At 41.4% G+C, this 22036-nt stretch overlaps 1 protein-coding gene and 1 long non-coding RNA gene across 2 annotated transcripts in view; one reads left to right on the top strand and one right to left on the bottom strand.

Annotated features, from left to right (window-relative positions):
* The window catches only part of KIAA1549 (KIAA1549 ortholog), a 185278-nt gene extending 179882 nt beyond the window's left edge, over positions 1-5396 (top strand). The window contains exon 19 of the mRNA XM_029599771.1: positions 4257-5396. Within this exon, the coding sequence (XP_029455631.1) occupies positions 4257-4511 (255 nt within the window). The 3' untranslated portion in view covers positions 4512-5396. The remainder of the gene's footprint in view (positions 1-4256) is intronic.
* LOC115090547 lies at positions 5162-13104 on the bottom strand. Its single transcript, XR_003856417.1, has 3 exons — positions 12953-13104; positions 5862-5960; positions 5162-5299 (listed from the first exon to the last, which is right to left on the bottom strand). It is a non-coding gene; the product is annotated as an uncharacterized LOC115090547 (long non-coding RNA).
* Positions 13105-22036: the final 8932 nt, after the last annotated feature.

The following is a 22036-nucleotide window of genomic DNA, read 5'->3' as shown; positions in this document are numbered from 1 at the left end:
CGGGATCGTTGGTGACGTTCCCAGCCACGTGGAAGGCCCAAGGAGAAGCAGGCAGGGAGGAGGAACAGCCCTGGACTGAAGCTGGGTGAAAGGCAGGTCGCTGGAGCGGCTCCCAGCCGCGAAGACAGAAGCAGGCAGAGTAAGAGGGCTGTAGAAGGTTGCAGGGACAGCTTCCCTGCCGGGCGAGGACCCGAACTGTAGCAGGCACCGGAGGGACGGCCTCCCTGCCGACTGAAGACCCCGGCATCGGCTGCAGCACGCTGGAAGGCACAGGAGCGACAACAGGGGTCCCGACCGCGAGGGAGAGCTCGCGGCGGGTCAGCCCCGCTGCACAGAGCAAAAGGTAGCCGGGGAGGAACCCGGACACAGCAGCAAGACTGCCACGGAGGCAGCAGCATCAGTGGCCCGACCGGCCGCGTGAGGTAGGAGAGCCTGCCCGCGCTCCTCGCGGGCAGGACCGCAACATTTCATGCGGGTAAAAACACGTTTATGTACGTAAAACAGCATTCTGATCACTACCTGGCGTTTGTGTGTAAATGCAGTGCCCATACTTTTACCTGCTGGAAGAATTGTCTGCGCTCGCTGCTGAGACAGTACATATTTGTCTATTTGCTGGGGAAAGTACGTATCTTGTGCAACACTGCACATACTCTTGGTTACTGAAGAAAGAAACATTTTTTGAGGACAACATGGAAGGTCAGGAGGAGTGAATGTACACTTCTACATGTCTTCCCCCCCCCCCCCAAAAAAAAAAAAATATCACTTTTGATGGACCCTTATACTAGTGCCTTTAAGAGGGCCATTTAGGTTAGTTATTCTAATGGCATGTTGACAGGGAAATCAAGGTTAAATGTAAGTTCAGAATTGTGACAGGGATTGAGCATGTTGGGAATGAACTTGAAGATTTGAATAGGGGAGAAATCTGTTGGTTCAGTGACTTCTTCATGTCTTCGTGAGACAGCATGCATCCAGTCAAGGGCAAAGCTATTGGTAGATGGAGCTTATTCTCATCCTTACTGCTGGCTCCTATCCATGACTCTTCATTTATGATTGATAAAGGAGTTGTGCAGCAGAAGAGAAAACAGTTTCTGCATGCTCTTGTGAGAACCTTCCTGTTTCAGTATCTCAAAGCATGTCACTGTAACCACAGAATAAGTGATATATGGGGGAGGTGGGATTTAACTAAGACATCATTTAAGATCTTTAATGTCAGCATCAGTTTAACATTTCATTGGAGATGCAGCACCTCCAACAGAGCAAAACTTGAAAGAGCAAAAGCTTTACATAGTAACATCGTAAATGATGGCAGATAAAGACCTAGCCAGGCCCATCCAGACTGCCCGTCAGCAACATGTCCACTTTGGATAGATGCACATACAAATTCCCATATGGAACCTGACATCCACTTCCCCCTCCCCTATCTATGTTCCTCACCCAACCTCTCTATTCCTTTTAGGGTTGAAACTCACTCCATGCAGGTTACCCAATGCTTTCTTGTAGCTCCACTGGAATTATGCCACTGCTGTTCTGGACTGTAAATGACACTCATTGTAGATTACCCCATCCCTTCCCAGAAGCACAATGTAGACATATCAGTGCTATTCTAGGCTGTAACTGCTGCTCTGTGCAGGTTACCCCAGTGCTTATTGCTTTCCTCTTGCCATTAAGAATTCATTGTGTTTATCCCAGGCTTTTTAAAAATTCAGTTAGTTTTTGTCTGCACAGTCTCTTCTGGGAGACAAATCCATGCATCCATCACCCTTTCTGTGAAAAAAATCTCTTCTGATGATCTTGAGACTACCCCTCTCTTTGTTTTTTTTAGTAATTTAAATTTTATTAGTCAACACAGGAAGAATACAAAAACAATGGGCTCCAGTTGTTGCCCATATGTAACAGAATCTTGTAACAGCAGCCATCTAAATTACAATAAAATGGTAAGATCATAAACCTGTGATTGAGTTTTCTCATTTTGTACCTCCCCTTGCCCACCCCCACCCCTCAGTGGTTATCCAGCGTCGTGCAGTGTGTGACTGTAAGTGCAGTAGTGGTGACTTGGAGGACATAACATAACATAGGGGCTAAATCCCACAAGCCCCAAAAATGTGAATCACAATTAGAAATAGCTAGATGGTGGCAATACTACAATAGTATGCCAAAAAAAAAAAAAGCAGCAAAGAGTCTGAGAGTAGAGTAATGGCCATTGGCCCGGATCGAAGTGTACTCCCTTCAGATGAGTAGGGAGTACCACCAAAGGTAGAATGTTATCCAGATTTCCAATTTAAGTAAGGCAGCCAGATTTTTTCATGGGATGCTAGTCTATTATTACGTAGAGTTGTAAGTTTGCTCATATAGTATACCCTATCTATTCTAGACTGTACAGCTCTAATGGATTGGACGTCCGGCCTACGCCATCATAGAGCAATTTTGCATCTAGCAGATGAAACTACTTGTTGAGCCCAACGTTGAGAGGGGGTTGAACCCTGATCAGGGAATATATTAAGTAGGCAGATTTTAGAGTCCCTAGGGATCCGGAGGTGAATAACTAGGTAAATAAAGTCGAGGACTGCTTCCCATAAGTGCCCAGTGATCGGGCATTCCCACCACTGGTGAAAACAGGTTCCTATAGCACCACATCCTTTCCAGCAAATGTTGTTACTATCCCCATGCATCTTGCTTAATCTATCAAGAGTAATATACCATCTATAAAAAGCTATATATCCATTTTCTTTTATCGCTGAAGATACTGAGCTTCTGCTGGTAATGATAAAGGATTATTCCCATTCGCTTTCCTCGAGTTGCTCACCAATATCTCATTCCCATGCTATTTGGAAGGTTATCTTTCCCGGTGGGACCCCTTTAATGAGAGCCATAATCTCGGAGAGTCATATTGTGACCACCTAGTTCTAGAACTTCCTGTCCTTTGTTGCAGATGTGCAGCAAGAATTCACAAATTCATGGGAATATGGCAGGAGCTGCAATGTGAACGTTATTTTAGTTCTCTGTTCCCTCTAAGGAACTGAAGTAAATGTGACTTCTTATCATGATTTTCATACATTTTATACTTTAAAGCTTTTTAAACTTTGAGGTGTCTTAGCAATCATTAGACATACCCTATGAAGTCGAGGTATGCACAGGGAAGGACAGATAAAGGGAAATAATTGGAGACGGGGTGGAAGGGATAGCCAGATTAAGTGATTTGATGCCATGATTGTATCATGAGGCAGTTGTAATGATGGAAACTTGAACTGTATTATTGGCTTAGGATATAACTCTGTTTTTACCACCACACAAAATGAGCAATATATCTTATACTGAATATTTAAATGGTGCAGATCTGGATTTTGTTTAATATATCAGCTTACTTGTCATTGTTTGCTGATCTCGTCCTCATCATATCCTTGTTACAGGAAATGACTGAGATGTGCAGTAGAATTCACAGACTTGTAGGAATATGATAGGAGTGACAATGTGAATACTTCTGCTCTGGCCTTTGGAAGAGGATTGAGGCTACCATCTGATTTCATATAGGCCATCTTTTTTTTTCTTTCTAAGTCCCTACTGACCTAAGCCAGGGCTTGAACTGATGGGCAAGAGGTGAAAGGCTCTGTTAGAAGCTCTATATCACTAGGACTATTCCTTTGAGCTGTCCAGCCCCCAACAGTGTTTGCTGATATGATCCCAAAGCTGGAATAATGACGTACAGACAGCATTATTGAAGTATTATGGGTTTGCAGTGGCTTCAGGGGGAAGCCTGTACAGGGATCCTACTTATGAGAGATGTGTGAATAAATTGAAAATAAAACTTTAGCCAGGCAGATTTCAGCCTGCTTCTGGTCTGATGGAATTTTTAGATTTCCCCCAGGTTCATGGAAGAAGTGCAGCAGATTTTTATTGGTGGATATGGATACAAATTTTAAAGAACTTTGAAAAATCCAAAATTTATTCCAAAAATTAGATTTCTTTTCAAAAACATCTAGAGCAGGACTGTAGTCTAATAAAATCTGCTTCAGATTTCTTCAGAAAGTTTCAGCAAACCTTTGAAAGATTTACAGAATCATTGACGCTTTTGAGTATGTTATTTTGAAGAACTTCTCGCATCTCTACTGCGCCTAGCTGTAGCTAGAGTTATGAGTCCTTCACTTTAATGAATGGAAAATAGCTTATAATTACTGGATGAAGTTTTCTCTCTGTGGTGTGTCTTACTGTGTTTCATTTACTTGGAGTATAATAATGTATTTCTGTATTTTGCTTGTCAGACCCATTTGCTTGGCCATCAGGAATATCCTTCTTCCCCGGTGTTTCAGATGCCCAGGACTTCAGCCAGACAGCCATCAGCTCCACCTGCCCACCTGCCTCACAGCAACCTCCAGGGGCCAAGCTTCTTTTACCCCTCCAGTTCCACAGAGGACCTCCAGCCTGGCCACTCCTCTGCTTCTCTTATCAAGGCCATCCGAGAGGAACTGCTCCGCCTTTCACAGAAACAGACCTCCGTGCAGAATTTCCACAGCTGATTTGTGGCTCACACTTAACCTACTTGCTGGCTATCTGCTTCCTATGGAAGCCAGACTCGGTGGAGACTTGCAAGGTTTGTTCTCCTGAACTAGGAGTGACTCGGCACTGCAACATGGGGCTGTATATCAAAAGTAAAGATCAAAAGAAATAAGGGAGGGAACCGCATAAGAAGATCCCATCATTGTACTCTTGCCACTGGCTGTGTTCCTAATTTCAGTGGTCCATTGTTTCTAGAAAACTGATCAGGCTCAGTCTGTTAATCAAGATTTCAGGTCAAAAGCAAATGCTCAAAGAAAAAAAACAAAACTGGAATTACCTGACCAATTATCACAGAGAGCTCTTGTCTAAGGAGCCACGTAAAGCTTGCACCTTGCCAGTGTCTTTTAACAAGAGAAATCAGAGACTGAGCATCTTCAGTGCAGGTATAAACTTACACATGCTTTGTGAAAGTGAATGTTTTTACTACTTAATCTGAGAAAGAAATAGAAATCTTCATTGAGTTTAATCCTTTAAGAAACACTTTAATAGAAGAAGAATTCCTGGCTACCAGCTGGTATAAGGGAGTTGGGGATGTTGAAGGAGACAGATTTTTTTTTTAAATCCAGCACGACTGTTCTTGCGACAGATGAGCGCAGTGAGTCGTGGAGAGGGGGTATGTGCTACGAAAGCAGCCCTCCACAGTCTAAATTCTATTTCTTCTGGTGCTGAAGCTTTAAGTGTTCCTTGGTTTTCACAGTGTGGAATCAGTCTTTTTGCATCCTTGGTCCCTTTGGCCAGGATAGCGGATCTATAACAGCAAAAGCAATGAAAAATTAAAAAAAAAAAAAAAGAATACTAGATGATAAATATAAATATTCACACCACAAATGAACAAATGATTGTTGGAGTATAGATGTGTGCGTGTGTGTGTATATACAGTATATGTATATACACAGACGTATATATTTATGTGTGAGCGTTTATGTATATGTATGTACATATAAATAATTTAAATCATGCAAACACAGACACTGGTTTAACTGTATATAGGCTTACAAGTACATGACTTATTGTGTGGTGCAGAAGAACAGTCAGTATAAGGGCATAATCATGAATATAGGCTGCATAGTTATTTATAAACAATATTATTCAGTTATAAAAACAATGATTGGTAAATATTGTACTGTTGTATAGAGCAAAGAACCGCATACTCAATTGGAAAGGCATTTTTGCTATTAAATGAATCTAAAATTGACAACAAAGCTCCTTTTTTTCATGATGCCCATTTGTTATGAGCAATGTGGAAAAAAGTTTTATCATACAACAGTGATTGATATTGCACCTTGGTTGAAACTGAAATCTGAACTTACCAGAAGGGCACAAATTGTTCATGAAGCTCAATTCGCATCTGACAATCAGCCCAGTGGCAAAGTCCTACAGATTTAAGGCCTGATTCATGAAGGTTATATCTGTAGGGCAAAAACAAAAAAGCATAGTGAATCAGCCCGTTAATTAGAAAAAAAAAATGTGTTGACTGTAGTATAAATCTGCAGTCAAAATATCGGAGGTTCATATTCAGTGGTTAGCCAGCTAAATGAATATTTGAACACTTATCCAGCTAATTTCTAGTCAGCTATTAAAATAATTGGCTAGAATTTAGCTGGCTAACAGGCCAATGCAGTATTGGCTCATCGAAAGCGGGTGCTCAATGCTGAGCGCCCGCTTTCTTAATGCGCGCCCAACCCCCTCTCCCTTCAAATGACCTGCCGAGCTAAAAAGGACGCGCTAAGGAAAATGTGCACCTCGGGTGCCTAGGAGACATGGCTGGGAGCCCAACCTGCCCTATGCTCCCTCCCCCGAAGGTCTGGCCTCCAATTGGTCCTTTTTACTGACATTTGTCAGTGAAAGGACCAATCCCATTTCAGGACAGCCTTCTGAAAGGTGATTGGTCCTTTCACTGACGTGACAGTGAAAGGACCAATCGGCAGTTGAAGGAGTGAATAAATCAATATTAAAGTGTTGGACACAATATTAATCTATTCACTTATTGCTGATTGGTCCCATCACTGTCACATGTCAATGAAAGGAGCAATCACCTTTCAGAAGGCTGTCCTGAAAGGGGATTGGTCCTTTCACTGACAAATGTCAGTGAAAATGACCAATCGGGAACAGCCCTGGAAATACAGAAAAGCAGTATTTACCGCTTTTCTGTACACTTTTTTTGGCCACTCAGAAATTAAGGCCAGCTCTGTGCTGGCCTTAATTTCTGAGCGTACAAATGTGCGGATTGGGCGCACATTTGTTTTTCTGCATCTAGGGGAATACATATAATAGCACTCATCGACATGAATTTATGTCATGAGCGCTATTATCTATGTGGGCAGTAGGGCGCACGTTTTGGATGCGCTAGCCACCATTTTGCATTGGGGGTTATGGCCTTGTGTCCAAAATGCACGTCCAACCACGTGTTAAGCTGTGCGCTCTGGCCAGTGCACCATACTACATCGGCCTGTAAGTTAGGGGCGTATCTGGGGGGAGTTGAGTTAGCTGACTAACTCCGATATTCAGAATTAGCTGGATGACTTAGCTGACTAAGTCTGGTCGGGCCAAAGAGCTGTCTTAAAGTTAGCTGGCTGCACTATTGAGTATACCTCCAAAGTTAGCTGGATAAGCTAATTCGACTAACTTTGCTAGCCAGACTTTGTCTGAATATTGATCTCATTGGTGTTCTATTGTTGCCCTCTGTCCACACAGATACTTGTGTTTTATGCTGGTGGCAAATGTCATAATATTTAATTTTTTTTGTAGAGTTTGTCTACCAGTATCCAAAATATGACTACTAAAAATACTGAATTTTGAAGAGTGTCATCAATTGCGAGATTTTCTTTTTTAAGTGCAACTTCAGTTAATTTCAGTTAACTTGTAGAGCTGCATAGGTTCTTGTGAGTCATATTGAAACTGAACTGAAATGAAAGTTATAGATGAGCTTGATGTCAATAATGTGATTTGTATCAGCCTCAGTCTGTGGATCAAGTGCCGCTGGGTTTTACATCAGTTCAATTGCAGAAGCTAGGATTACTGTTGCTGTTTGCTGTTACACTGGGAATTGTATTTATATCTGTAATAGGAGCAAGGGATGCATCCCTGCATCAAAAGCTGGATGTCTGGATGCATCTTTGTACCAGAAGCATGGGTTGAAATTGTCCCGCTGTGGCTGAAATAGATGTGAGTAGTGTAAGTGCGATGCAGGGATCTGGAAGGGACCTTTAAGGAAAGCTCTTATAAGCTGTAAACCATTAGCTAAAGCTTTATGGTTTCTTCTTATTTGATTTATTTGTCAAAAATGTTTCAATTCAAGTGTTTTACAAGACCCCCCAAATGTATCTTCCAGTTAAATTATTGTGTACCGCAGTGCTAGGAGAACCATATGAAAATCAGACATAGAAGGAGAGAACTTTGAAGACAATAATTATTTTGATGCAATAATTGAGAGAGAACAAATTGAAATCTTTGACATATTAGACCATAACTGCCTGTTGAGAAAAGGGCAGCAAAGTTAAGAAATAACCATGTCATGGCTCTTCAAACTTCGGCCTATCCTTAATGCATCATCAAAGAAATCCTCTCAACAAAAGGGGACTGATGTACAGAATTGAAACTACAACACCCTAAAAGAGAGAAGCAAAGTAATTCCAGGCTGAGTTTTGGCAATTACAAATCAAAATTGCATTTGGAAGATTAGGGAAACATGCTGTACAAGTAAAGTCCTTGATTTTTATGCTCTGGTTTTTTAAAAGCAAAACAAAACAAGCCATGAAGAATCGTACAGTAACTTAAGATATCTATTGCTTTAATACTAATATTTTTACGAGGCCTTTCCTTTAACATAGTCGTGCTACTCTTTTAGACACTGTTAGCAGTTTTGCTAACAGTGGAATAGCAGAAGTGCTGCAGCTGGATAAAACTGTGAAGGATCTTTTTAAATATTAGGACATGCTGTCTGTGGGCATTACTATGCATCAAGACAATTGCTTTATGGGCTTTAGACTAAGGTGATTTTTGGAGGTGAAGTATATTGCCAGATCTATGTGTGGCCTTATTAATGAAATAGCTGTTGTGGGTGCTGCAGGTTAGGCATATTGATAGAGCTCTTCAAGGTCCCTGGATCTGGAGAAACAGGAAGGAATACTTCAAAAACAGATTTGTGTTACATAGACATCCCAGAGCTTAATAGCAATAGATGCAAGTAAGCCCAAGGTTGAGGTACCCTGCCAGAGCTGTGGTGGAAAATTACCCAGCACCAATCAGTTCCTCCAGCCATTCACTTTAAAGAAGTGTAAACTCCCCCCCCCCCCCAAAAAAAAAAAAAAAACAACAACAAACAACAACAACAACCCACTAGCAATAAATAAATAAATACATATAGAACAGGTGAAACCCTTGCTTAGACATCAATTTCTGTTCCTGGAAACCAGCTCACGCTGCTTTAGTTCAATATTTGTTGATCCAGGAGTTCTCTTGGCACAGAATCTGACTCTTTTAAGATTTACTTTGCTTGCTTTTAATTAGGTACAAACTCTGGTTTTACCTAATATGCTTTAGCAAACCAAACTTGAAAATAGTTATTTCTTTTACTTTTAATTTACACAAGTGGTTCACCCAGAGCATGGAGAGAGCCACCCTTCCTTGATGGTTAACTCGCATCAACTCAGTGAGTTTTACTGGTTTCTCTGGTGTGACTCCCCTGCCCAAGTAGCTTCTCTTTGCCTTGCAAGTTAATAATTTTTCACTCTATTACATTGTAAATGGCCAACAAAGTTAATTTTTCTGTATGAGATCACCGTTCTGCTTAGATGAGAAGTTTTGCAGCCTGAGGGAATACTTTTGCTGGGTGTGTGGGGAAAGGCAACTGTTGGTAAATATTGCAAGTGCTTTCCAAACTATATTTCCTACCTTCTATCCATTCCTATAGGGGCAGATTTTAAAACCTGCGCGTGGGCGCAGATTTGTTCGCGCAACCCGGCGTGAACAAATCTACGCCCGATTTTATAACATGCGTGCGCAGCCGTGCGCATGTTATAAAATCCAGGGTCGGCGCACGCAAGGGGGTGCACAATTGTGCAACTTGCGCAGGCCAAGCCACACAGCCTGCCTCCGTTCCCTCCGAGCGGCCTCGGTGGGAACTTTACTCCCACCCCCCAGCCCTACCTAGAACCCCCCTTACCTTTGTTGAAGAAGTTACGCCTGCCGGCCGCTGTGCCTGGAGGCTCAGGCCACACCACGCCCCACACCCGGACCGCCCACACCCCGCCCCTTTTGCAAGCCCCGGGACATACGCGCATCCCGGGGCTTGCGCGCGCCGCCGAGCCTATGCAAAACAGGCTCGGCGCGCACAGGGATTTTTTTTTTTTAAGGGTTACGCGCATAACCCTTTTAAAATCCGCCTCATACTGTTTAACCTGCAAGAAAACAGCTTTCTCAAGAGGAAACCTCACCTGTAGAGCCCTGCTTGACAGCAGTAGTGAAAACATTTTTATCCATTTTATATTCACTTTTTTTCTCCAGAAGAGTGCGTGGCATTAAGAGAGATGGCACATGTCTGCCAGCAGAGTTAGGCAGCAGGACCAAAATATTTTAAAATCTGTAGCCAGTTACAAGCAAAAAATTAAGATTTCAGTTTTATTAGGATGCTTCATTTTGATTTTTACACAGTTTTTGATTAGAAACATGCTTAAAATTTTTGAAAGCTCTTTGGATTTAACACCTCTTGCCACTATTAATACAAGTAAGTTAGTGGTGCTGTTTGGCCAATCCATGAAAGAACCTCATTTGGGCATAAAACTGATCCATGCAAAGCATAAACAACCCCATAGGACAGGGCTTCCCAAACGTGCTCTGGGGACTCCACAGCCAGTTCAGTTTTCAGGATGTCTACCGTGTACATGCATGAAATAATTTGCATATCATGGAGACTTGGTGCATGTACATTTATCCTTTGCATATTCATTGTGGACATCCTGAAATCCCGACTGGCTGTGGGATCCCCAGGACAGGTTTGGGAAGTCCTGCAGTAGTGAGTTCACTAACCATGCTAAAAAGGGGCATAATCATTATTCCAGAAAGTCAAACGTAAAAAAAATATATTAGGACAAAGAGAGACTGAAGAATAAAACCAAAAGATAGTTTAGTTAGTTTATTACATTTCGTTAATCACCTTTCTTCCGTAAGTAAATCAAGGCGATGTACAATAAAATTCACATTATTAAATATACTAAAAGATCATAAAACATAAATGTAAAACAAAAGAGAGAGAAATATATGCAAGCAACAGGCAATGTGGATAGTGCTGCTGCTTTACAGGGACAACCATAACCTATTCATTTTTAAATGATGAATGGGAGATCTGAACATTGTAGAATCTGCAATGAGACAAGAAATGGGCAGACCAGCTGTTTCTGGATTTAGATTTTGTCTAGCTTGGAGAGCTGGCTCCAGACTGGTTGCTAGCATTTTTGCTGTACTATGTGAAAAATTGCTGTGCTGCCCCCCCACCCCCCCCCCCTCCATTCTGTTTTTGTTTAACACAAAATTTTTGTTGTTTTCCCCAGTAACCAACACACAATGCATCTGACAAAGTGGACTCAGTCCTTGAAAGCTCATGCTTTAATAAATTGGTTAGTCTATAAGGTGCCACTGAACTCTTCTTATTTCAACACACAGTAGAAACTGTCAGCTTCATGCTCTGTCCCAATTCCCCTTCCGCCACCGAAAAAAAGCCCTGCTCCCTCCGGCAATTGAAACTATGAAAATTAACACACTCTTCCGTACCTATTTTACCCAATCTACAGGTCCAAAATTTCTCAGTTGTGCAGGAATGATCCTCTGGTGCTCCTTCCCCACCTATTACTTAAAATTGATGCTGGCTGGGCTCTGTAGCTGGCACCAGTTTGTTGTACAGAAAAACATGCACTGCTATAGTGCCAACCAGAAAAACTGGAAAAAAAAAAAGATACTTGGAACCTAGATAATGCTATTCTAACACAGCTAAGGTGTGGGTTTGGCCCTTGGACTGCCAAGAATGTAGTAAAAATCCCAGTGGCCTAGTGGATAGAACAGTATGCTTTGAACCAGGGAGACTAGGGTTCAAATCCCACCACTGCTCCTTGTGACCTTGGGCAAGTCAGGATAAAAAAAGTAGAAGATAAAAAAATTAAATTAAAATTACTAACTACATGAAAAGACAAACATTACACCAGGCCCTAAACACCGCCTATTAGGAAAGCAGAGCAAACCAGTCTGCTCTAAATTACTACATAGAAACTATACCTCACCTCACATACACATGCAGAACACAGACCTTCATCATAAAATATAAATAGAAATGTGTAGACAGAAACTGACCTAGAAACTCCAAAAAGCTAGACTCTGTATATTATGAAACAATGGAAAAATAGAAGCATTATCAATCTTCATAAATCAAACAATAAAATCAAGAAATATGAATCAGTCATAATAAGCCACAATATTATAAAGAATATTGCCAACAAGATGACAAATAGAATAACATCCAATAATTAAGAATATATAAAGTTTTAAAAATTTTAAATTATAATAAAAAAATTTCAAAATAGGCACATTAAACACCTGATAATTAAAACAAGATTGGAAAAATACCTTGCTTTCCCATACCTGAAAACTTTTGATTTCTAGTCACCTTGAACTTGTCATGGATTGGTGAGGGTGGCAAATGTTTTTCACCCTCCCTAAGGGAGGCTTCCACTCACACATAAACACACCCATCCCCTCCAGGCAGACATTCACATCCACCCATCCAAGACAGGCTCCCATTCACACCCAACCACTCTCCTACCTCAGGCAGGCTCCCATTCACTCATCCATCCCAGGCAGGCTCCCATTCTCACACACACGCACCCATCCCCCCAGGGAGGTGCACACACACATATCCCCCCCCCCCCCCCCCCCCCCGGCAGGCTTCATTCACATACATACACACCCATCCCCGCCCTCAGGCAGGCTTCGTTCACCCACACATACACACCCTTCCCCCCCCAGGCAGGCTTCATTCACACACACACACACACACACACATACAACCTCTGTGCAGGCAGGGTCCCACGGGTTTCTCTTACTACTGCTGCTACCCGGTGCCTCATTCCTTGGGAGAGCACAGGATTCGTTGCAGAGCTGTAAGCATCCTTCCTTCGGCTTCTCCTCGTGTGCGGGCTGGCCCATGGTACTCAACACGCGCACTGCTGGCACTTCCTGTATGCTCATCTCGTGCATCGCAAAATAATCATACAGGAAGTGCTAGCACTGCGAGAATTGAGTACCGCAGTGCCGGCCAGCACACAAGGTGCTGGTGACCACATGGGCCTCTGCATTTTTCCACCGCCAGTGGGATGGGATCCACTGACGGCCGCACAGGCCTCTGCATTCTTACGTCGCCGGTGGGATGGGGGTCCACTGGCCTCTCACTGCTCCCTTTCCTGGGCTCCCTTCCATCGCAGCTGCCGCTCTCCTGGGTGTACGGCCTCATGCAATTGCACGGTCTGCACACCCTGTAGCGCCAGTTTAGACTGGAATCCATAATGTGAAGCCCTGCTTGAACTACCAAGCTGTTTAGGGAAGAGAAGGCAATGAGATTTTGTCAGCTCTCCCATGGCATGTATTTTTCCAGTGCAAGCAGCACAGCAATATTTCAGTACTCTGCCATAAAGAGAGTAATGTTGAGTAACCTGCATAGTACCCACAGTCCTTGTAGATAATTTTCAAATGGAAAGTACAAGAATATTGTTCTCCTCATGGATTCCCCTGTCAGGCTGCCTTTTCATTCAGGCTCCGGAGTCGGTTAAACTTGTGAATCAGGATTGACTCAGATCTTGGCAGATTGTTTTGGTTTACAAGAGAGACACATCTAGGACAGAGGTGAATGGCTCATTCATTTGTTATTGAAACAGTGATGCGATGCAGACATTGGTTCTCTACCTGATTATTTCTCTGAAGGTGTGTTACATGATCATAGAAACGGTGGTTTGGCTTTTTTTTTTTTTTCCCTATGTATAAATCCAAGCAAATGTGTTTATACTGAACATTCGGAATAATGGTGATAAAAGTTAGAACAAAGATGTGTTGCAGCAGCCAATTTTACAACTGCATTATCATATTTTCTCTCTCTTTTCTTTATAACTGGGTGTCATAGGCTAGGTGGTACATTTCACTCGAGAAAGCTAAGTTGTTTAATTGGATTTTCACATTGGACCCTCTGTCCATAAATGTTTCACGGCTGATGTTTATTTCCCATAATGTCCATCATAGCTTTTACTGTTGTGTGATGAGCATCAGCCAAAAATGTCTGTGGTTAACAGACTCTACTTTTGCTTGCTGCTGCTGTTGTGTGGGGCTGTGCTCTTAAATAATGTATTAGCTGTACCAAGCATTAAAATAGTGCCTTGTTATGCTTTCCAACATACAGTTTGTTGAAAACGAATATGTAAAAGGAATTGATGGCACAATAACTCTCTTGAAAAAGGGATGGAAATTCCAATTTAGCATGCGGGAAGAAAATACGAATATCTTGGAAAAGTTTGAAAACCAGGAACATCAGATCAGTATTTGCAGAGAACCGAGCCTCCAGAAATAATCCCTATTGCTTTTTATGGGAAACTGTTAGAAGCTGTTTGAATACTGACCAGCACTGCATTCCAAACACCCCACCTCACTCTTTAAGCACGTTGCCACAGAGCAACACAGGCAGAGAGAGAGACTGGGAGAATAATTGGAGCAACTGCCAAAGGATGGCACAAAAAGGTTACACCCCACACCCCACCACATATACACCCCTATGTTCTCCCTCTACATCCCCACAACACACAAACTGCCACACTTACACATACTATATATCCCAACAAACACTTCACATGCGCCCATCACACTACCACATCCCGCATATTCCTTAACTCCTTTCACACACACAGCTGCTCCCAGTACACCCACATACACCCATACCTACACCCTGTAACGGAGACCTGGAAAATAGGGATGTGCAGGCCCAAGTTTTTCATTTCAGACTTTTTTTTTTCTGTTTTTTGATTTCTTTAATGTTTATTTTGATTTGGTTCCTGAACCAAAAAACACCCCAAACATCCAAGGCCGTCTAATATTCACAGAAAAGCTGTGGGGCATGCTCTGAGCCCAGCTGGGGGTCTTTCTTGGGCCCCCCCCCCCCACTCCCTTCTAGTCTGTCAAAAAAAAAGTGGAGCTTGGTCCTACCTAGTTGGACCCCTGAAAATGGGGCCAGGTCCTTAGCCCCCTCTTGCCCCCTTCTGTTGGGCCCCCCAGCTGCAAATGGCAGGAGCAATGCTCCTTGACTCCTGCCCTGCCAACCAGTCTTTTAAAAATGGCACCAGCCTCAGCCAATAGCAGTATTTAGTCAGTTTCAGATCTGCTGTGCTTTCCAGCTGGACATGGCGAAGAATTACAAAATGGGTGAGACTAGGGAGAAGAAACGTATGCCATGTTCAGATTTCTTAAACTAAAAATAAGATTTATAGAGCAGGCCAATTTCTTTGGTTTTTCAATGTAAGGTAGAAAATCTAGAAAATACCGTATCCTTGCATAACTCTGGGAAAGATCAGAAAAAAACAAACTGGGAAACGGAGACCACAGGAGCTTCATTTGCACATTGGTTGTTGTGAAGTGTACATTTTAAAGCCATCACTGGCGTTTGATTACCATGCTATGTGCCTTATTTGGTAATTATTGCTCTTCCTTTCTATACTGTATCAAAGATTTGCATTGTATCAATTTTCTTTTTTTTTTAAATTAATTTATTTAAAATATTTATTGCCCACCCTTCCAAAGTTCAGGGCAGGGTAAAATAAAAACATACACAAGCATCATCAATCACATACAAACATTAAAAAAAATCATTGTACAAAACAGGCTATGTTAAATGTCAAATTAAAAAACGCGAGACTTGAGGGATTTTGAAGGCTTTTGGATCTTTGGGACAAAAACAGATAAGGCTAGGAGATGTTGAATACCAGCTTGAAACATGAATATTGAGGATCTTTTGAGGGCTTTTGGATATCTGAGGCAAAATGAAATAGGCAATGTAATGTTAAATGCTACCTTGAAAAGGTGAGTCTTGAGGGATTTTTTAAAAGCTTTTGGATCTTTGAGGTGTCTCAGATCTGAAGGAAGAGAGTTCCATAGAGTGGGGGCACAGTAGAGAAGGCACGATCCCTAGTTTCATCAAGGAGAGTGAACCTTGCCGAAGGTATATCAAAGAGATCGTGATTGGAAGAGCACAGAGACTGAGAAGGTGGAGGAAATCCAAGGGGATGTTATATTATTTAACATATTGTGGACAGTATTTGTAAGTTTGTATTGAATTCAGTAGGGGATAGGAAGCCAGAGGAAGGACCAGAGTAATGTGTTCACAAATCGGTGTATTTGATAAAAGACGAGCTGCGGCATTTGGAAGTATCTGAAGGGGTCGAATGGAATAAACAGGAAGACCAATAAAAAAGAGTTGCAATTATCTAAGCTAGAGAAAAGAAATGATTGTAAGATCATGCAAAAATCAGAGGACTCAAGTAGCGGTTTAAAGTGTTTGAGAAGACGTAACTTAAAGAGGAGTGAACATGAAAGTGAGGCAATGTATGGCTGCATAGAGAGAGAATAATCAATTGTGATGCTGAGGTTATGCAGTGTCTTGGAAATTGGTAGTTGACAGTCATTGATCATAATCTGAGAGGGTAAGAAACAGACTGGGAACCTGGAAAGAACTAAAATTTTGTTTTATTAATGTTAAGCAAGAGCTTATTGGAACATAGCCATTGTTGAATTGCAGAAGGACAGAATGATGCAAATTTTACAGATTGATTGCAAGTGGTTTTGAGTGGAAAAAAGAACTGGATATCATGGTCATATAATCTATAGTGTATCCCAAGGCTGGCCAAAAGGTGACAGAGAGGAGTGAGGTAGATGTTAAACAAGGCGGCAGATAAGGCAGAGCCTTAGGGTATGCTAGAAGGGACAGCATGCCATGTGGAATGGTGAGAACCTGTAGAGACCTGTTGGGAACGAGAAGAAAGGTAGGAGTGAAACCAATTGTAAACAGCACCAGCGAAACCAAGAGATGAAGTACTTGCAAGCAAGATGACATGATCAATTGTGTTGAATGCTGAGATATCAAGGAGGAACAGCATATACTGCGTACCACCATCAAAACCCCGGTGAATGGTGACAAAGCTAGATAGTAACAGCATTTCATTATTGTGGAACTTCCGAAATCCAAATTGATACTGGTCCAGAGTATGATGCTCATCCAAGAAGACAGAGAGTTGTTTCAACCCAACATTTTCAACCATTTAGCCAGAAATGGTAGAAATGAAATCAGATGATAATTTGTGATATCAGCTGTGTCTAAAGAGGTTTCTTTAAGACAGGTCTAATAGAGGGCTTTTTTAGAGAGTCTGGTAAATGATCATTAGAAAGTGAGGTATTGACAAAATCAGAAATGAATTGGGATTTATTATGACGAGGAATCTTGAGGAGGACAGTAGAACAAGAATTCAATGGACTAGAGATATTGTTGAATCTCAGTAAATGAAACAGCAGAGAAGAAATCCCAAGTGGATCCATCAGAGATAGTTGCATTGGGAAATTTATTACGGATTGTCTCAATTTTATGAGTGAAAAAGATAGTAAAGGTCTTGTCAATATTGAGGCTGGGAGAAACGAGGCGAAGTACCAGAATGGGATGCAGGAGCGATATAATTTCTTTTACAGAGTGAAAAGGTTCACGCGGGTTGTTAAAACAATGAGAGAGCTTAGAATAAATGTAAGCTTTTCTAGCAGCAAGAGTTGCTGTTTGATAGGATGATAAAGTAGCTCTATACACATTAAGAAAGTCAGGAATAGGATTGGATCTCCACTTCCTTTCAGCTCATCTGAGAAGTCTTTTATGGGACTAAAGTTCGGTAGTGAACCATGGGGGCAGTCTTTTGTCGTTTTTTTGTCACCATTCTGATGTGAGCAAGAACATCAACAACAGATGAAAGAGATGAATCCCAATGCTCGTTGCGCTTGCGGAATCATTGAAGTCTCTGGTTAATAAAGGAATAAATCTGAACCGCAAATCATCAGGGTCAATGAAGCCTCTGCTTGATAAAGTTTGGAGGCAGATCACAAGTATTTGTAGAATCGTGTAACAAAACGAGAGAGCTGGAAATAAGATAGTGGTCAGACCATGGGACCTTTGTGGTTGTGATAATTATTTGGGACTTGGAAAATCAGTCCAGATTAATGACCTGCATGATGTGTGGGATTGGTGATAAGTTGTTCAAAGCAGAACGATATTTAGAAATGATAAACAAGTATGGGAGACTGGAAAATGATCCACTTGAAGGTTGAAATCATCTAAAATCACAGTGTTCTGAAGATTAACCTCAGCCGAAGTGAGAGATTCAATAAAAGGAGAAACATTATGTTGCAGAAGACCCTGGGGGATGACAGTAGTTTAGACACATTTTTTTTTTAATTTTTAATTTTTCTCGTTATATTTCAAGCAACAAACTTGATTTGCAAGCAGAAATACATATAAAGAAAAACAGGAAAAAATATAAACAAATACAGAGGAAATGACAATATTAGTCAAAGTATTCTGCATATAAAGTCCTCTTCCTGCTTAGGCAAATATTAAACTGCTTAGATTTAAGGAATAGAAGTTCATATGGAGCAGGGATCGAAGTCGGAAATTTGGAAAACTGCAATGATTTCTTTAAAAAGACAGCTAAGTATTCACCTCTCCGAAATTCACATAGCTGATGGATATAGGAATATTGTGGAGGGCAGCATTGATTTAAAATGGGGGTATCATAATCACGCAGCCAGGTTTTGGTGACACAGAAAAATCAATGCTGCCCTCCACAATATTTTAGAAATAGAGTGAGCATTTATCAGAAGGATCACAAAAGAGGTGGAGAGGATAACAGGAAGAAAGGAAGAAAGTGGAATATTTATGAGAGTAGACCTTGAATGTAAAGGTCTCTTTAATGGAGGTAGACAATCCAGTCCATAACGGCCCCTGTCAGGAATAGTAGGTATAGAAGAATAGTGGATAGTATTAGCTATGGTAAAGATGGAAAAACCAGAATGCAAAACCAGAGAAGCACAAGGCGCATAAAGGGGCAAGCTCCTGCTGAATGCCACTATAGTTGGGGTAGTTTTCTATTAAATCACAGAGTATAAAATTAGTAATAAATAGTTGAAAGTAGACCATCTACACCAGTATTCAATGTAACTGAATAAGCAGAATGGGGGTAATTTTTCAAAAGGATAGACAACTGTAATAGTAGCATATATCATAGCAATTTTCAAAAGCCCATTTATGCATTTAGAGGATAACTTTCAAACAACAGCGTGCAGTGGCATATATGCATGTATGTGGCTATGCATAGTTTTACCATAGCATTTTGTAACATGTGCTTATGTTTACCAAAGCGTGGAAACATGCAGTGCCTTGAAACCACGTACTTTACCCACCCTATTTTAAAAATATATTCAGGTTAAGTTTTATTTGTGAAAGTAAACTAGGACTTCCCGCATAAGTCGGCCAATTTTAAAACGTGTGTGCGTGCGTCGAGGAAATTAACTAGTTTTACCAATTAGTCCACCAGTTCGTCCAGTCCTTTTCCAGATCATCAAGAGCTTTCTGTTTCTTCAGCCAGAACTCCCCCCCCCCCCCCCGCGGCTACCCAGACATCCCACCCAGTCAATACTACCCAATAAACACATTTGATATCACTTACTCCAGATAATTAGCAGGTGTCTAAATATGTAAGGAAGTTGAAAAATATATGCGAGTCTATTAAAATAGCAACTTGTGTGAGTGTTGGCACTGCCCCAGAAAGCCCCTTTTTTTACATTCTTATACGTGCGTGTGAAAGTGAAAACACATGCATATTTTCAACGTTTATAAAATACAGAATACAAGAGCAGAAGTTGCTTATGTGCGTATATGTTAATTTTTCTGCAAGGAACATTTAAAAAATTCACCTTTAAAAGTGAATATATGCGCGGAAAAACTATTGACAATTGAATAGCATCTATCGTATCAGTTTTCAAAAACTCATTTACACATATAAAACCCAGTTGTAAGCGCATATATTCTTTTGAAAATTATCCCCCAAAATGTTTAAGAAGAGAGAACTAACTTACATGATAGCAGGCACTAACCATTTTCTCTCATATGCTATTTATATTCGCGTTTTTGGCGTTTCAAAGCAGATTACATTCAGGTACTGTAGGTATTTTCCTATCCCCAGAGGGCTTATAAATTTTGGGTGATTTTTACAGAAAAAGGCCTACATGTAAAGTTTGTCCAAAGCTAGCAAATACCCTTTAGGAGAAACATAGAAATGATGGCAGAAGAAGACCAAACGGCCCATCCAGTCTGCCCAGCAAGCTTTCACACTTATTTTTTTTCTCATACTTATCTGTTACTCTTGGCCCTTATTAGTAACTTTTTGGTTCTATATACCTTCCACCCCCACCATTGATGTAGAGAGCAGTGCTGGAGCTGCATCTAAGTGAAGTATCTAGCTTAATTGGTTAGGGGTAGTAACCGCCGCAATAAGCAAGTTACTCCCACTCTTATTTGTTTACCCAGCCTGTGCAATTCAGTCCTTGTTGGTTGTTGTCTGAATATAAATCCTATTTTCTTCATTCCCCCTGCTGTTGAAGCAGTGAGCTGCACTGGATATGTATTCCAAGTGAAGTATCAGGCTTAATTGATTCGGGGTAGTAACCGCCGTAACAAGCAAGCTACACCCAGTCCCAAAAAACCTTTTTGGTTCATGAATATTGCTGTTTGTTGGTAGTTGCCATTGACCCTTCTTTTTTGCCATTGCAGTCACTGGTCTATCGTAAAGGCGCAATTAATCACTAGCGAGACAGAATTAAAGCTTATTCACTGTCGAGCCTGGAAGCAGCACTCGACTACCAGAGCAACAGAGCAGCTTACTGTTCAAGGCGTTGCTCATTAGTCTTGCAGTCTTTGTGTTCTTATTCTATTATGCATCTAAAATACAACTTTCTAAACCCATGTTGATTTTAATTATTATGAAAGTGCTAATACATGTGGTGAAATTTAACTAAAAGCAAAAATAAGTCATGGTGATTGTTAAAAAGTGGAATTTAAATTTATCTATTGCAAAGCCCCGAAATCACAGGTGATTGTTATCATGCATTAGATTGTTCCCATAGCTATATTTTTTCCACATGTACTTGTTGAAAGTTTCTTGGTTACACTTCTACCTCTACTATTGACCACAATTGGTCCAGGTTATATGGTACCTTAGGTTTTATTCCAGGATTTAAAGAATTGTAATACAATCCAAATTGCCTCCTGAAGCTACATAGAAATAAACCACATTCAGGTCGATGCAATATCAGTGCGTAAAAAAGTATGTCCAAACTGTGCACACATTTTTTGAATGCGCGCACATCCACCTGTCCTGGGCGCTCGATGCAATAGGCAAATGAGCTGCCACACTAAAAGGGACAGGCAATGGATAATTTGTGCACCCTTGTACTCTGCATCAGCTGCCCACGAGAAATGCCTGTGCTTCTGGTCAGAGCTCCTTCCCCACCACTGCAGGGCTGTTCCTAATTGGTCCTTTTCACTGACACTTGTCACTTTCAGAAGGTTGTCACTTTCAGGACAACCTTCTGAAAGGGGATTGGTCCTTTCACTTACATGTGACAGTGAATGGACCAATCAGCAGGAAGTGAAGGAGTGAATAAATATTAAGTGCCCGACACATAATATCAATGTATTCACTCCTTCACTCACTGTCAGCAGGTGTTCCGATTGGGCCAGACCTTGAGGATGCTGGTTTCTGTGGTTTCCCCCTATGAAGAACCACAGAAAGCAGGATTTTTTAAAATTTAGCCCTTGAATGGGACATACTTCTGCTTTCTATGGTTCCTCTTATTTAGTATCGGTAGGATATTAATAGGAAGAATCACAGAAAGCAGGATTTTTGGAGGGTTTTTTGACAGCCCTTTAGCACTGCATGCTTTAACACCTGCTCCCGTACAGGCATTGAATTTGCAGCATTAAAATGGACATCGTGGCCGCGCAACAAATTTTTGCATTGAGGAGTAAATGCTAATAACCTCATCAACATGAATTTACATGTGATAAGCGCTATTAGCTACGTTTTGGACGTGCTAGTCCCCTTATTGCGTGAGGGGTTTTGGATGTGCGTTCAAGCGTGTGTAAAGCCATGCACTCAGCTGAGTGCACTATATTGATTCAGCCTGAAAGTATGCAAAACTTGAGCTGGCCCAGTATCTCAGCAGTAGCAGCAGGCTACGGTTTGATTCCTAGGCCCAGTTTTTGCTCCCTGACCCATCCTGGCTGGGCATGCTAGTGTAGAGGCAGTGTTCCCAACCCCTAAAGAGAAGGGACTTCCAGCTATTGCTCAATAGTGACACCTGCTGGCTGGAGCTA

This window comes from Rhinatrema bivittatum, chromosome 4 (genome assembly GCF_901001135.1).
Source record: "Rhinatrema bivittatum chromosome 4, aRhiBiv1.1, whole genome shotgun sequence".
NCBI classification, from domain to species: domain Eukaryota; kingdom Metazoa; phylum Chordata; class Amphibia; order Gymnophiona; family Rhinatrematidae; genus Rhinatrema; species Rhinatrema bivittatum.
The sequence above is the reverse complement of the archived record's forward strand: the minus strand, read 5'-3'. Positions and strand labels throughout refer to the sequence as shown.